Raw genomic sequence first — 17,103 nt, 5'->3', positions numbered from 1 at the left:
AGACGTTTTCCTTCCGCGAATGCGAATATGGCGAAGGCGAGGACGAATCCGAATCCGAATTCGATCGTAGGCACTGCCAACATTGACATAAAAAGCGCGCGAAGTTTGAATCTATTCGCTACAGATCGGGGGGTAGAGCCTTTTTAAGGCCCCGGTTTTGACTGAAGATCAAATATCTCTTTGGGTTCCCTAGGGCTGTGAATAATGAACTAAATTCATGTGAAATATAACTTTATTGCAGTTTATGAGGAAAAGAAAGAAGGCTATTTCACTAACTTCTTTTAATCATTATCATTATAGATAGAGAAACAAAAGTGAACAAAAACTCAAATATTCAGTATCACTTTAGGCAAATGTTAGCCAACATTATTTCATAATAGAAAATCAGTAAAGAAATAAATGGCACTGAGTTCCTAAACTGTCCCAATGAACACATAACACTAACTTTCAGTCATTTGACTGTTTTTGGCTATCAAAGTCCCCGTCTCTCTAAATTTTGACTGACTAGATAAAACTTAGACGGAAAGAGACTCACTTTGACAGTCAAATGACTTAAAGTGAGTGTTACGTGTTTACTGGGGTAGTTTAGTACGGGCAAAGACAGAGGTGAGTTCAGTGCCAATCATCTAGCTAGGAACAATAGCTGGAACAAAAGATAATAAAAAGGGCTGCAACCAATCACAACCAATATAAAGGGTGGTGGCAAGTGGGATAACTTGCATTGATAAGAATAGATATTAAAAAGAAAAATGACAACAGTACTCATTAAGGCCAATCTATGTAAAACTGTTAGAGGAAAAACATTATGAAAACCAGCAAATGGAAAAAAAATATATATTCAAAAGAAAACCCATCCCATCGTGGGTTAACAAGGTCAATTACATACAGTTAAACAATCTCATGTAGTCACCTCACTGATGATTTCAATATCATCATCACTGTCAGCCTTAGCAGCTTGATTTGTTGAATTGGTAGTGTCGTTCAAACTAACTATGTTATCATTTTCTATACTTTCATTAATATTACTAACTAATAAGGTAGTCTCCACTTCAGAGATAAAAGGGTTGCCAGAGGAGATAACTTCCTCTTCAATGATGCAACTTTGAGGCACAGCAATTGTGTTTTCACTTTCGCTCCTGATTTGCTGCTGTTTCTCCAAAAATGATACAATAAAATCATCACATTTCTCTAAGCGCACTCGACAAGGTTTCACATTATGCATCTTCAAAAGTTCTGGTACAGTTGGACAAACGACAATATCACTATCACTATCGCTATCCGAATCAAGTCTTGGCCGTTTACTTGGAGTCAGACTTATAGAGACAGAGTTTGGACCATTCCTTTGATTGATGAAAGCACCAACCCTTAGAACATCATTCTGAGCAACAAGGGGTACAACAGGCCTTGGGTTGCTTTGAATCTGTTTAAAGCGGTAGGCTGGATTATGTAAGGGGAACCTGGATCTTGGTGCAGGATGCTGATTACCACCACGGAAGACTGTTCGCACAGGGAGAACTTGCCCTCTCACAAAGACGGGTCCTGGAGCTCTCGGTCTTGGCTGCATTGATACTTGAGGAAATCTTCCTTGGAATGGTAGTGGACTGTTTACCCTCACAAGAGGAGGGGGAGCACAAGGCCTTAATAAGAGTCCAGGCCTGATTCCAGAACTTTGAAGAGCTGAAGCGTTCACAGGAATCATTACTTTTTCCAGGGGCTTTGACAACTCCATGTCATCATCCCAATCACTTGGAGCTTCATTATAAGAGTTGAAAGGATCACCACCATTTTTGTAAGCCCAACTTCTACATTGTGATTGTATAGTTGAAGTTATCTGTTTGAAACGCTGATCTGTCTTTTTGCTTAGTCTGTCAAGTTTCTTTCCAAGAACCATAACTTTCTCAACATCTTGCTTATTTTTCAGACTGTGGAATCGAGCTTCAAGGTCCCTTATCCTTTTATTTAATGCAAATCCCACAGCTCGGATACTGTCAATCCCATCTCGAAACCAAGGTACTTGATTAAGAGACTGCAATTGTTCCATGGAACGGACGCCATCCATATTACTCAGGAAGTTAGAAGGATTCCTTGATTTTAGTTGTGGTTGGCCTTGACTATTGCTTGTAAATATTGGCCTAGAAACGGTAGCTGACTGAACAGGCACATTAATTCTATTCGGCTGAGAATTAATAGGTTCCAACCCTGGCTGCAGAAGGTTTCCTTGTCTAATTAAGATTCTTGGTCCAGCTGAGGTCATAACTTGCTGTGCAACAGTGCCAGGAGGTTGAAACGTTTTTGCTTTTGTTTTCGGTTTTACTATTGGTTTGGGTGCTAATGGGCGGTAATTCCGATTTATAGGAGCCAGCTGAGGGGTAGGTCTTGATGATGTGGCGACAGGTGCATTTCTTGGATGGCTAGGACTTTTCTCCTCCAGAATAGGCTGTACAAACTGGGATAGATCTAGATAATCATCCTCTTCTGAGGCATTTTCTTGGTGGCCTTCCACATTTGAAATGTCTGGTGAATTTTCAAAGTTTTCACCTCCAAAGAGGAAATGATCACCAAAATCGATACTTTCATCAAAAGCAGAAGCAGATGCATCAGGATTGTCAACTTCTTGAACAGTAGCATTGACCTGGAGATTATTATTGACCTTGGAACCAGATGCTCTAGTTCTGGCTGGATGTTTTCTTTTTCTTTGCTTTTTACCACAGCATTTACTTCTATCCTCCTCCAAACGTTCATTTTTCCTAAGGTCATTAGAGGTAAGGGCATCCCTACCAATGAAAGGAAAAGTTATATTAGATGACGATTGAAAACTGAGAGAAGAAAGAAGTAATGATCATGGAGTAAAGATATGTACTTACTTCTTCTCCTTCATAGTGTAGCTGAGTAGAGCCCAGCAAATAGCGCGTAATGGCCATAGCTCCTTATAGTTGCACAAAAAGCACGCCCATTCATTCAGGGCAGTTATGGTATTTAATTGGACATTGCCAAAATTTCTTCGAATACAGGGCTAAATAAAGCAAGTATGCAAATGAATAAAAAATAGATAGTAAATAAGATAGATAAATTTCATACTAGGTATATACTTTTAGGTTTCAGGATGCATCTTACCTGACAAAATACATTTGGGCAGCTACTACAGCAAATGACTTGCCCTCCTTGGCCGCACCATCGACAGTATAATTCTGAACCATCAGAATCTTTGGTGAACTGTCCAATACCATAAAAGGAGCGACAACGATTACAAGTTAATACACGGAGAACTTTGTGACGATTTCCTAAATGAATGTAGTTGGGGGCTGCTCCAATGTGCCTACCACATGAAGTACAGTGTAAACGTAGTTTGAGCACACCCTCAATTCCATCTGAAGAGAAAAGAAAACTTTAAGTAAAGAATAATTTGTAAAGAGCATTGTTTGGCACAATGAACAATTACTTACTAGATTGAAACATCTCTTTGTAAAATGCAAGTTCTTCATCAGTAACCCTCAAAACATCCTGGTGCACAGTTACAGTAGGATCTGGCTTGCAGGGGGCAATTTCTGCACCATCCTCATACTCCCACTCGTCCACTAAAACATGAAGGTCTCCAATTACTTTTATATATCCAACACATAGGCACAGACACACATCAAATAAAACTTACTCTGAACTGAATGTTTAGATGAATCATCTGAATCACCAAATTCTTCTATAAAGCGTGGGGTCTTATTTGGAATTGCGCCTGTTTTTGCTCTAGTAACTATTCTGTTTTCTTCAACATCAGTCTTAAATTTCTTTTCACTATCTGCAACAGAGAAAAGAGGGGACAATTATGGCACTCTCAAATATACCAAATACCATAGATAGTAAAATTGTACAAGGTTGAGCATGTTATTTATTACCTTCATTATTATCTGCGGATGAAAATGTCTCAATCCCTTCTCCAAAGTCACCATCTAAAAGAGTTATCATCGGTGAAAGAGCTCTAACTTTTTCAGCACTTGGGGAATTCTTTTCTTTTTCTTTAGAGGCTTCAATTCCTTCCTCTAAACTATTTGTAATACATTCTAATGTTTCATCTACTGCTAGAGGGTTACCTTTCTCTTCACTACTAGAAAGTGGATCTCTTTCTCCCACATTTAGAGATGGTGCATCTGTGACGCCAGCTCCAGTGTCATTATTTATAGGTGGGGGGGTTTCTACCGCATCTCCAAAGGACACAGTTTCACAGATAGCTTTTTCTTCATTACTGTGAAGCGTATCTTTATCACCTATGTTCTGAGGAGGAGTGGCCGTGATCTCACGTCCAATATCAATATCTGCAGGTTCGAGGGATTCTGTTTCTTCTACTGCTGCAGATTTCTCTTCGGTACTGTGATGCAGTTCTCTTTCACCTATGTTCTGAGGTGGAGTGCCTGTGACCTCATGTTCAATATCATCATCTATAGGTGGGAGGAGAGGGCTTGCACATCCAAGAGAAGAATCTACATCAGCGGATGAAATTTGTGGTGTGTCAACATCACTGCCGCAGAGCAGATCTTTTTCTTCTGGGTTTCTGATGGGAGTATTTGAAACATCAACTGATTGCAAACTATCAAAGAGGACCTCATTATCTGAGACATCCTGTTCTCTATTATGATTTGTTGAACTTTCTGGGTCAGATTCTTGATTAACAAAGTTGGAAGTTGAAACTGTTGGGTCTTCTTGATTTTGGAGCTGAGGAAGTGCGGCTTCAGAATGATACAGATTTAATTCTTCAACAGGAGTATTGTTTATGTTGTAATCAACAGAATTTTCAACTTCATGCAGTGCTGTGCCTGTACTGTGTTCTCCATTATCAAAGCTCCCTATAGGATCATCTACAGGTGGAAGATACGGGCTTACACACCCAAAAGATGATTCTGTCCCAGAGGATGTATTTCTAGTTATGCCAACCTCAGGATACTCCATCTCTGTTTCTAATGGTGGTTCTGAATATGAACCTGTCATATTAAGATCTTCATTAGGAGTAGAATACATACTTGCATCTGCCTCTGGGTTGACACTGGCATTAGGAAAGTAAGCATCATTCTTTTTAGGAGCTAGAAATTCTGATGGATTGTCAGCACTTATATTCTCAGGTTGTTGTGCATTTGTATTCACATCACCTGATGGCTGAATGTTATCAGGAAATACATTTTGGTTTGAGAATTGTTCGGGTAGAAATTGACTAGAAAATCCTTGACTTGGGGAGACACTGTTAATATAAGTCTCTTCATGAGGGTTCTGCTGAAGATTTTCAGAAAATGACAGCAGAGGAGCATTATCAAGACTTTGATTTTGAATCTCAGGGCAATATGACGTTCTGTTCTGATCAGACGTGTCCTGACTACAATGGGTATTTTCATACACATTATTTTCATTCATGCGAATGTCATAGATTGATGGCTCATCAAGCTTTTGATCACTTTGAGAGTGAGTAGCATTGTCTTGAAAATAGTGCTCAGAAGAATTCTGAAAGTGAGGTTCCGAAAAGCTTTCAGCAACTTCGGTATCATCTTGGAAGGCCGCTGGTACACTATGATTGTTCTTCGGAATATTTATATGAAATCCTGGGATGTCACTGTACTCAAAATTATGGTTGTCCATTTTTATTTGATGGCAACTTCCTTCAACCAAAATATAGAACTGCGAAAAAGAAATCAATTGGTTATTAATAATGAAGCACTAGAAATAAGCTTTGAGAAATAATACACTAAAGAGAAAGTAAGTAGGATAGGAACAGTTGGCATTAAAAAATGTAAGTATGGTGATACAAAATTGATCATTTAAGTGAAGTCCAGGCATATTCGTCGAAACAAAAATAGTATATTGCAAGAAAAGTAAAATCAGTTTATCTTCAGAATAGTGCACGAATACAAAGCCAACTAACCTGACACTAATGTTTATCGAAAGGTACAGCAAAACATTAACATCGTAAAATTGAAAAAAGATGACCATTTTATACATCTTAAGACACAGGGAAGACTCAAAAAACATACCTGCAGAACGGCTTTACTGTGATCAAACCATGGCTTTAATTAAAATGTTTAAAGATACACGACAACAAACGCCGCCTCCCGCACCTTCGTTCTGTTTTCGACGAGGGGGGGGGGGCGATGAGCGAATCTTCCAAAAGTATGATACCAATCTTGATATGTCCTAGAAAAAAATCAGCCCCATTAAACTCTCGCGTGAAGACTCGACCTCAAAGGTCATCAATAAATAAAATAAATAAAATATTACTTCGCTTTACATTCAAATTCACCGGTTCAAAGTTGTGTTGGTGGCATTGCGACTAGTTACCGAGACTGACGAAAGGTTGCGCTGGTTCACTGTCTTCTACGCCATCTGTTGGCGATCTCGACAACTGCTGAGGGACACGTCCAAGACAAGAAGCTTCTGCTTGTTCGCTTGTTCAAACCTAAACACGAGTGGTGTGGGACGGACGTTGTTGTGTTCGCGTGTTGGTCTCGCGTCTGAAAGGGAAGACGCGCGGTGTTCTCAGAGCGTCATTTTGCCCACTCACGAGTCAAAGTTTTAAATTTTTGACGTTTGTTACCGGCGTTCCTCTTTTTGATCTGGAAGGATATTCATCACCAGCAAGTAAATTTAGCTGCTGTCAGTTTGTGGACGCTGTTCGGCAGTTCGGCTTGCCTCTCGCGACTCAACTTGTTTTTGTTTTCGAATTGACAGCAGACGAATTTGGGAAAAGTGCATCATTTTGAACAGACTGCAGTGTGTTGTGTGTCAGTGATTTGGTGTCAACAACGTTTTAGTTAGTACCAGTGGACACCCGCAAGGCACCCCTCGAGAAGGCTTTGGAAGTGGAGGGCGCAACGAAATGAAATATTTTGTTTCCGTGTGTCGTGTTTAATTTAGACCTCTATTTGCTTTGATGTTTGCTCGAATCAGTGCCTGCAACGAGTGACGAAATCAATTTGTGGATAAAGTGACTGCGGTCTGAAATACCAGACCCCATTCTAAATCTTGGGTAAAGAGGTTATGTGACACACTCAAAATGCCTGTGATTCTTGTTGATAGGCTACCTTTGCCTAGTTTGAAAACATACACAGTTATAAGTGTTGCACTACTATCCTGCTCTGTCTACTATGCTGTGCAAGTCACCAGTGAAGCCAATTGGAAAACAAATGCTACTACCCCACATGAAACAGTGGCTCAAGCGTCATCGGGGAAGATACAAGACCATGCATTTACTCGTGTGCAACAAGCCATCGAACCAGGGACAATTCAAGCTGAACTACCACCACTTCTCAAGGCCAAACCTACTCTGAGTGTCCAGATTGCAGAGGTCGTCACGTACATGGTGCAGGAGCCTCTTTGTATTTGGGTGAGTTCATGTGTTGGAGCCTATTTTTAAAAAGTAATCACTCTCACTGGTGTTTTTTTTCTCTTCTGATATTTGGTATGCTCCTCATGATGCATTTCATCCATTAGTGCCCTGACCTATTTTCACTTGCCAATATTGTGCCCCAAGAAGACTGTCGTGTTAGTATCTGAGCCGCTTTCTAGTCTGGTTATCTCATGCCTTGCCTTATGCAGATCCCCAGAATTCCCAGTAGTCCATCAGATGGGGATGGGGGAATGCGCAGCCGTTGGATTAATCAGTCCACTCCCCCATTGACCTAGAAGCTATCCAACTGTTCTCCCTGAGCCCCGAGGAGAACGGGGTAGCCACATTGAAGTCATTTTAGAGTGACTGATGCTGAGATGACGTCCTCATATGGCATCACTAGTGCCAAAAACTTGTGACTAGGTAGTCGTATTGATTTACTTCTGACATATCCTCGTCTTCCCTGCTCTCCGTGCCAAAGTTGTGGTAGGCAACCAGCGTGGGAGTGCCTGGGAGTGCGCTGCAGTTCACGAGAGGGGTGGGTGGGCCAGGCGCAAGGCGCAGCAGGCACCGCGTGGTACGGAACAAAGAGCTGTTGACGAAGAAAGTATATGTTCCGTACAGCAGGGACGCCTCCCCATTTGCAGACCCTTCGTTCCGTTCCGGAAAACTTGGTTCTGTTCCCGCCCCTTCCCTTCCCAACTGAATGGAAACCTGTCGTTCTGTTCCGGCCTGAGATTTCGTTCCCCGTTCAGGCAGAAAGCCATCATCATGAAAAGTGTTCGTGAGGGACGAGCAAACGGGATTGGTTCCGTTCCGCTCAAATTTCGTCATCTGTTCCGAAAAACCTCCATCGTCGTAGAACCGACATTGAGCGGGGTGCTTGTGGTAGGCAACCCGCTTGTGTCCAGGAGGAGGGGGTGGGTGGGCGAGGCGACGCGCACTGTGAGCGGGCTGCAGCGGCGGCAACGCTCATGACGCTGGCATGCATTATTGAGCATGTGTAAGTTGGCGCAGAGCGGGGCAGAGCGGCGCCGGCCTCAAAGAGGGGCACCGTGCGGCGCTGGTGGAGTGTCCATACGGTCCCGACCTGAACCGACCCATGCCCCACCAACCGTACGGCTCTAAAGCCATACCTTCGCGGCTAGCTTAGTTCGGGCATTTCAATCATCATCATTTATTTAGCTTTTAACGTACTATTTTGAGGATAGGAGATTTTTTTTCCATTGGAAAACGGCTGTCATGTCAAATTTACCGCTGTTGCGGCAATAATCGTCTGGAAGCACTTTTGAAGTAGTTGTGTTGCGGTGTGCCGATAATGGACTCCTGGAATAATGAGGAGGGCCGTAAAAATGTTTTGCCTCCGCCCGAAAACGAACAGCGGCGGTGTCTTTTACCCTTTCTCGTCCCGGCCCGCGGTGTGTTTCGTTGCGATTTGCACCGACACCGAGCGAAAGGCATTAAGGACGTTAATAATTCAACGAGGACACCCCGCGACTTAAAGGCCCCTCCTCTGTGCCGCGCTACACGGCGAGAAAGCGGAAGAGACTGTTAATATATGTTTTGTCTCTTAGCCAAGTCAAGCTTTTACCCGCGCACGGCTAGAAGAAGTAACGGAAAAAAGAAAACAATGAAAATAAAGGAAAAAGAATGATGGTTGGCTTTTATCATGGTCATTTGGCGTTACTGCGTGGTGATGGTCTTTAATCAAACAGACTTTTATTTTTACTTGTTTTTTCGAGGCCCCAGTACTTTGCAATCGTAGAACAGTTATATACTGGAACGCAAAATGTCTACCCATCTGTGGTGAAATTAACCGAAAGACATACTAAGTGAAAACTCGCACCCCCCCTCGCCCAGGAAAACAATGAGTATGCTTAAAACTTGATGAGGATGAGCGCGTCGTGTGTTATCTCAAGCCCCTTATGTTTCTACATATTTTTATTTTTTGTTTCGTTACCGATGGTGGCGGCGGCCCGTGCAGCACGCGCCGGTGTAGCAAATCGCTCCGTTCCTAGCGTTGCGCTAATTATGTTACAGCCGCTTATGTTTTCGTGTGTGAGAGCGCGATACGGCGGCGCTGATAGCTCTGCCGGCTCTGCCCTGCCGTCACCGGCGCGGCGGGCCTGCGGGCTGCGGCGGGCTGCGGCGGGCTGCCTCTGATAAAAGATACACTGACAACAGTCATCGACGCGAACAGAGGCGAGCAGACCACTACTTGTGATGGGTCGCGAAACATCCCCATGTTTTGAATCATGATGGCGACGGGCAGAGGAAACCTGGCGAGAATCAGCGTTCAGCAGCAAGCCTCTCACTCTGCGGCGGTGCGCACTCCGCGCGGCCGCGTTTGCTGCTGCGCCGCCAGCGCCCTTTCTCCGGCGCGTTGTCGCCCGCACACCTACTCTGCAAACATGCGCTGCACACAAATAGAAACTCCCGGTTAAAAATATAAAATAGCTGTGGTGCAAACAGTTTTATTTGTACACAACTAGAAAAAATATTTCGACGACAAAAAATGAATAGATGGGCCGCTTTGTGGCCAAAAAAATAATAATAGCGATGCCAATTTTTGTTATGTTTGTTGTGTAGTACAGTCCCATAATATGGCTCAAAAATACCCCGACGGGTTTGAGATTTGCGCGCCTGTAGCCGGTTTAAAGCGGTTTGAAGTTTAAAGATCCTCGTAGAGGTACACTACTTCGCGCGTATTTTATTTTTCCATCGTTGATCATCGGCAGTGTCCCTTCCGGTGGCGAAAGTGGATTACCATTGGTCGGGCCCCTGGCGCCGGGCGAGCCGAAACGACCAGCTGGGACTTCACGGGTCCCTGCTCCTATCCGGATAAGAGTGGAAGTGGTCCAGGAGAGCTCCCTTTCTCGCGCTCGTTCTCTTTATCTCCTCCATCCCCCTCTCCTTCTTCTCCTCCTCTCCCCCCGAGATGCCGATGCGTGCCTCGGGCCCCACAGCTGCTGCAGCTGCTCGCAGCATCCTTCCTGTGTGTATCCGTTCGTCTTTGCTTGGCTTGCGGTGCGCCGGCCTCGGCGGAGGAGGGAAGTCCTGCCGCCTTGGGATAAACGACCGTATTATCGCCTCCATTGGCGACGCTACGCGAAAACGCATCGAGAGGCGCTGCCGCCGCGAGGCCGGTCAAATGTGCGGAACATTCCTGCAAATAGCCCCCCCCCCCCCTTTCAGCGCACGCTCGCGTGCATGCACACTGTGGTGCATATGGCAAAGACAAACAAGCGTGCCGCGGGCGACGGCAGGCGCGCAGGCTTACAGACACGATTACTAGGCAAATTCGCGTTTCGCCATTGGTGCAATAACCGTTTTTCAGCAAACCCGGAATGACGGACCCGTGCACGACGGAGAGCTCGCCTGACTCGGCCTGACCCCTCCGCGACTGAGCGGCTATTATTATTGTTTGCTCGCAAATGCTGGCGTTTGTGGCAAAAACTTGCAAATTTGCACTCTTCGTTCTTTACAATGAGTGGTCTTCATATTACGAAGGATTGGATTTGTAACGTACAAAGGATCAAGAACCACATATTACAAACGGATTTCCTTCGTATTACAAAGAGCACCAGTTTGTGAACAGACGCGTGCTCTTCGTATTACAAAGCCGAGCCGTTCTGTCTGTACTACAAAGGGCTCAAATCCTCGGCACGTTACGAAGAGCAGTTCTTTGAAAGAAACTTACAGTGTGTGGGCGGGTGTCGAATTACTTATACCCGGTTCAATAAGTCGGCACTACCCGCGGGCCGCGTCCGAGGTCCGGAATGCACTTTTAAACGAGGATCGCCCAGATAGTTCGTCCGTTTTTCTGCAGATTCCTTCGCCAAATTGCGATGGGTGCGCGCCTGCGAGACGGACGGTAGGCCATCCCGCATTACACGCATGTATTGCATGAAAGATGTTGCCTACCAACCAGGCGCTATGACAGCTTGCATGCGTGCTGAACAACTTAGTAGTTTCGTAACGTCGAATAAAGTGCCTATACTGTCTGGATGACCCCTTATCCGGCTCGTATATTGAGAGATCAGCCGGCCGGATTCAACAGGGACCGGGTAAAGTCACCTCTAGCCAGTGGGCGGTCGCAAATTTTATTGACACGGTGGGTAATGGATCAAAACCTTTTCCTGGTACTCATTTGAATATTTTGTAACTGTGACGATGACAAATATCCGGCGCGATCATTTTTCTGCTCTGATAATGTGTGACATTTTTGCCGATGTTAGGAACTCCTCCCAGTTTCGCATCTCTTTCACCTTTTCACACTCAAAGACGAAGACTCACCGGCGGAAAAAGAAGGAAAACAGCCGTTCCAGTCACAAAACGATAAGACAGAAAACAAAAGGCGAAAATATCCCGCGTCCCAGTTCGCGCCAGGCTGACCTGCCGCTTCTAGGAGCCAAGCAGCCTGCTGTAACGCTTTTCCCGAGCATAAACGCGGAATCCGGTTGTGGGGAAGGAGGGCAGTGGTATGGCGCTCTGTCGGGAGCCCCTGCTGCCCTGGCCCTCCCGGTGACGCTGGCCCGCGCTGGCCCGGCGCGGCGGCGGTCGCGCGTCGGCCGAGTAGCCCGCGCCGCGTCCCGCGTCTGCTGGGCTGCAGGCTGCTGTTTCCTCTTCCTCCGGGCCCTCTTCCTCCTTTAGAGATGGGGGGCGCGACGGTCTCAACAACTCATTCGTTTATTTTTATCAGAGACATTGTCTTGCGCCCGCTGACGGAAGCGGCTCGCAGGGTGTCAACACGCACGAGTGCGCTAAACGCTTCCTCCTCCTCCCCGCCGCGCCTCTGCTTGTGTGTTTTCCTTATGGTTGTGGCCGGCCCCCTGTTTTTCGGCCTGGAAGTCTCTCTGTAATGCGAGTGATTACGCTCATTCTGCGCCCGCGCCGCCGCCGTGGGCTCCGGTCGGGGTCCGCCGCCGAGGGGGGCTGGCTAACCGGCTGGCTATCGCAGTGTCACACGCACACGCGACCATGCTCACGGTCCGCCTGTTAGAGCACCATCCTAGAGCCCGCGCCGCGTCCGTCCCCTCTACAAATACGAGCAGCCCCGTGTAATTAACCTAATACTCTGTCGTTCACGACAGTAGAAGGTCGCGTGTGACAGTCACAATCATGTCACATACATGTATGGCATACCCAATGAAAAATTTGCCACATGATTGTTATACGTCCACTTTTGGGCGAGCAGACATTTTGTGAGTGCACATTTATCCGCATTTATCCTCATTTGAGTAACATTTTTCGCACGCACTTTCAAATGTAGGAATGTCGCGCATTCACTGTAAGTTTCTTACAAAGAACTGATCTTCGTAAACGTACCTTTGTAACACAAAAAAATTCATGTAATACGAAGAGCACGTGCGTATGCACACAAACTGGTGCTCTTTGTGATACGAAGAACATCCGTTTGTATGGTGGTTCCAGATCCTTCGTGCGTTACAACCTCAATTCTTCGTAATCTGAAGATCGATCTTTGTAAGGAACTAAGAGTGTTCATACCATATGGTGGGCGGACGTGAGCGCACGATCGCCTGCAGTACCGGCACCGTCACCGCGTCACCGCGATGGCCACCATCAGTACGAGCATGGTGCACCTCGGGCCCGTCGGGCGGGGCCCTGGACGGTGTATCGAGCCGGCCCCGGCTCCTCCCGCCCGCACGATGTTTACCCATCCGCCCACCAACCTGGCCGGCGCGGCGGCGGTGCCAGCTGGTGGGTCGCCAAGGGCGTATGTGTTGTCTCCGCGCCCCTCTCTCTCTAGCTCTCTCTTTCCTTTTCTCTCTCCTTTATATACTCGCTCTCCCTCTCTCTCTCTCGCACGCACACAGCCCGCGACCAAAAAGGGGAGAGATGAAAGGGAGCCAGGCGACGGACGGAGAAATAGACACACGCTAAGGAATGCCACGGCCAAAATGTTTGAGGTAGGACTGTTGTTCGGTGTGCGCCTCGCAGTTCCGCACAGTTCGCTCGCACCGGCTTATTGCTTTATCAGCACGCGGTCGCACCTCTTTCCTCCTCTTTCCATTAGAAAGAAATTAAGAGAGAAGGAAAAGGAAGAAGAGAGGCATTCACGCTCAGCGCGGCAGCCGGCGGCAGTTAACATGCAATTATTTTCCATTCGGAAGCTTGATAAAAGAAGTGTGCGTGGCAAAGGGGTGCGAGTGAGAAGGACGCTGCCCGTGTCGGTCCGGCGCCTCTCACACATTGCCGCGCTTATAATTTCTATTCTCCTTTGCGGGATCGAGGCGCTTCGGTCGATGCAAAAAACAAAAAGGAAACGCTCGCTGAAGTCGAGTTTGACTAGTTTTTTCCCCCGTTTTCATAAAGTGGCCGGTTTAGCGCGCACCCACCGTAACCTCCACGTGCGAATTTGCGATGTCGCGCGCTTGCTGTACGCGAATTACACAGGAAACACAAGTGTGTGGTGAATGTCGCACACAAGGAGTGTGAATTTCCATTTGTATACGCACGTACGCGCATTGTGCGAAATTCCAAAGAAAATTCACACCTCTTTTTATTACAATGCGCGCGGTTCAGCAAATGAGTTGACTGGTGTGAGATGGGTAGGGAGGGTGGGGGTGAAGGAAATTTTTCACGAATCCAGTATGCGAGCCACGAGGAAACTGCATACATTGATGTTGCGTCATGGACCCGCTCCTCGACCCGCTCCCCATCCATAAAGCGGCGCGGCGCGTTTGCAGCGGCGGGGCAGCTCCAGAACAAAGAGCGACGCGAATATTTGCCGTGCCCCGGGAAAGTTTTTCAGAATTCGAGACAGAATCTATGAACAATCGCAAGAAGAAAACAAATCTAGAATTCTGTTTTGAACACTATAATTTTTTTTTTACGGATGAAATAATGCTAAACTTGCCAAACCATTATGAGGTGTAATGAGATGGATGTTCTGAGGAGCTCGAAGTTCGGCCGTACGACCTACTAGCCTATAATAGCTGAGTTAAATACAGTTGATTAATTTGCACTAGGGCTGAAAAAATATAGGACCAATCAAATTTTTAAACGCGCCCATGCGCGACACATATGGTTTGGGTTTGGTGGAGGCATATCTTAGATGCCGACGTGTACTCAAATACTGGCACCAGCGTGCTGCGGAAGCCAAATTGGCGCCAATACTCTGTGACTGGAGCCCTGGGCGCGGTGCTGGAGCCAAAACTGGAGCCGAGCGGGGTGGTTGGGCCGTCGACTGGATGACCTTGAACTTGAGGTCTGTCCTTGCGTGGCCAAAGACAAGCAGTGGAAAGAAGGAGAGAGGTGGGCGGAGGAGGGGAGGGAGGCAAAGCAGAGCGCAGCGGAGGCGCCGTGGCGCCGCCAGCGTACTCTGCAAAACGTAGAAACACACATTATTTATTTATTTGTGAAAATCGTCTGGTTTGCTCCTTCAGCTATCTCTGAACCATGCAATGCACCAGCCTTTTGGAAGAGCCTGCGTACCTGACCCGCTTGCACCAGGCAGTGTTCACAAAATCCAAAAAGAGGAAAGGTTCACGTTTTTTTGGTGCAAATCAGCATGAAATGTCGTCCGTTTTTCTTTACTTACTTCAGTGACGAACTGAAAAATAACTAACGATGCAACCGTCTCGCATCCAGAACACTACGAATTGCTTTGATTTTTGCGGTAATGTATGAAAACAACTCTTTTGTTTCACAGAGAAGTAACAATATCCATTTTGGGGGCGAGGAACGTACTGCAGCGTATTACGGTTTGCACCCATGACACCAAAAGACCGAAAGGGAGGGGGAAAGGGAGTTTCCGATGCCGGTACCCGACCTTGACTTTATCCAGTACGCGCTGCACTCGCCTGGGCCTCGGCCTGGGCTGGGCTGGGTCGGAGTGGTCGCGGTGCAGGTCGCAGTGTGTAACCATGTGTAACGCGGCCCGCTATTCGACTACGTGTGCGAACAGTGGGTGACTCGGCAAACCCCATTCCTCTCCTCCCTCCCCCTTTCCTGTATCTGATTGGCCACCTCTCTCACGGATCGAAATGGGGGTTAGAGGCCGACGGAGCTTCTCGTGGCCAAACTTCTCCTTATGTGGCTCCTCGGCCTGACTACTTGTCCTGCTCTAAAAAACGAAGCGTAGGAACAGTCCCACTGTTGCGAACGTGGTACAAAATAGCTTACTTTTAAGTCAGACATTCTTGACAGTCTGAGGGCATTTCTTAATTTTAAGATCTTTTGGGTTTGGGACATCCCTCGAGGACTGAAGAAGGCCACGTCAGTTGTTTTTCAACAAGTCTTTTAGTATTCGGGTGGCTCGCTGACTCATTTGACGTGCATTTGACCCACTGGGACAAGTTGGTAACATTAGCATGCTGGCCTCTCTTAACTCGTGTATTTTTAAGTAAAGCGCAAAAAGTTTACCTGATTCGGTAGCAGTATATATATATGTGATAGAATGTGATCAAAATGTTTCTATGGTCAGTGAACCTTAGACCCACATCAGCTGACATTCTGCTGACGCCTAATTAAGTAAAAAAGGAAAATAAACAGATTAAAACATATGCGAGGCTACTCGGTTCCTTATCATTGCCGCGATTGAAGAGCCCCTCTCTGTATTATTATCATAGAATGTTGCAGACATGATACGCTTTATTGCGAGGAGGAATTCCGGGGGCGGTGATGTAGGTAACCCTCCGAGCGAGACGGGCGCTGTGAGTGTGCCCTTGCAGGCGATATTACACGGGAAAGCTCGTTTTTTTCCTGCTTTTGTCACACATTTTGCTCAGTGAAACGAATGATATTGCAAAGCGTCGGCTCAGCCAATCGGTCTCGGGAGGCCCGGCCCGGGCGGCCCGGCCCGGGCGGCATAGGCCGACTCTCATGCAGTACACACACTTGAGTCCGCGGCTGGGTCGGCCACTGGCCGTCGCCTCACGTGCACGCGCGCGCACGTGTCCCGGCGGAGGAGAAAGAGCGCGCTCTGATTGGAGCCTCTGCCGGAGCCTCTGCGGGAACCACTGCTGTACAGCCGGCTGGAGGACCCGACCTGCACGTGGTTGTGGTCATATGGTTCATTCATTCATTACTAGGGTGTTGGCCAGCGATCTTTCAGAATTATTCGATTTTACCGAGGGGTCGACCATTTTGTTGGTGTGCATGGGAATATCTGGAATATTTGTGGAATATCTGAAATACGTTTGGAATATCTGGAGTACTTTTGGGATATCTGAAAATATTTAGTGGAATATTTGGAATACTATTGGAATATCATCTGGAATAGTTTTTGAATATTGTCTCGTTTGTTTTACAAACCGCGCAAACTGTCCCCGCCGTGTCTGGGCCCCTCTCTGGTCGCGGGCGGCGCGGGCCGGGCCTGGAGCACTGGACGGGACACGGCCGGGCCCGGACCCGTACGTAGTAATTTCATGGAAGTGGAGTGGAGAGTCGACCTTGGCGTCGTCGCGCGCTCATGGCGCTGTCGTCATGGGGTTTTAAGGAGCGCAGAGCCTCTCTCGGTGGAACCGACATGGTACGCGCCGGCTCCCGCGGGGGGACACGACGAACGCCCGATGACGGTGACGAGTTTGACAGCGCGTGCTAGGAGAAAATTATTAATCGCAACACATCACCACTGGCATATTGCGAGCCAAGGATAAAACACCGCTAAACAGTATAGTTGCGAGAATTATTTGCATAATGTAAAAGTTCCTTTGTGTTCTTAAAATTTACAATGTTTGCCATTCCTCTCATTTTTCTGTTTATGTCTGCACCATATGCAC

At 46.8% G+C, this 17,103-nt stretch overlaps 3 protein-coding genes across 4 annotated transcripts in view; 1 reads left to right on the top strand and 2 right to left on the bottom strand.

Annotated features, from left to right (window-relative positions):
- The window catches only part of LOC113211832 (nudC domain-containing protein 2), a 1,995-nt gene extending 1,136 nt beyond the window's left edge, over nucleotides 1–859 (bottom strand). Inside the window, exon 1 of the mRNA XM_052270841.1 lies at nucleotides 851–859. Coding sequence (XP_052126801.1) covers nucleotides 851–859 — 9 coding nt within the window. The remainder of the gene's footprint in view (nucleotides 1–850) is intronic.
- LOC113211824 (uncharacterized) lies at nucleotides 215–6,294 on the bottom strand. 2 transcript variants are annotated; one of them, XM_026430326.2, is made up of 8 exons: nucleotides 6,250–6,294; nucleotides 5,897–6,165; nucleotides 3,888–5,652; nucleotides 3,650–3,790; nucleotides 3,444–3,575; nucleotides 3,115–3,368; nucleotides 2,865–3,013; nucleotides 215–2,774 (listed from the first exon to the last, which is right to left on the bottom strand). In XM_026430326.2, exons 3-8 carry the CDS (start codon nucleotides 5,611–5,613, stop codon nucleotides 899–901), a joined length of 4,278 nt encoding a protein of 1,425 aa, XP_026286111.1. In that variant the 5' UTR covers nucleotides 5,614–5,652; nucleotides 5,897–6,165; nucleotides 6,250–6,294; the 3' UTR covers nucleotides 215–898. The 2 variants fall into 2 exon arrangements, with proteins under 2 accessions (XP_026286111.1, XP_026286110.1); XM_026430325.2 differs by having other exon boundaries at nucleotides 6,006–6,165; nucleotides 6,250–6,293.
- A 117-nt stretch (nucleotides 6,295–6,411) lies between these two features.
- Nucleotides 6,412–17,103, top strand: part of LOC113211844 (E3 ubiquitin-protein ligase AMFR) — a 30,988-nt gene continuing 20,296 nt past the window's right edge. The window contains exon 1 of the mRNA XM_026430358.2: nucleotides 6,412–7,354. Within this exon, the coding sequence (XP_026286143.2) occupies nucleotides 7,025–7,354 (330 nt within the window). The 5' untranslated portion in view covers nucleotides 6,412–7,024. The remainder of the gene's footprint in view (nucleotides 7,355–17,103) is intronic.

The sequence above is a fragment of the Frankliniella occidentalis genome, unplaced genomic scaffold (assembly GCF_000697945.3).
Source record: "Frankliniella occidentalis isolate FOCC.00 unplaced genomic scaffold, Focc_3.1 Scaffold141, whole genome shotgun sequence".
In the NCBI taxonomy this organism is placed as follows: domain Eukaryota; kingdom Metazoa; phylum Arthropoda; class Insecta; order Thysanoptera; family Thripidae; genus Frankliniella; species Frankliniella occidentalis.
Note: the sequence above shows the minus strand (reverse complement) of the source record. Positions and strands in the feature narration are given on the sequence as shown.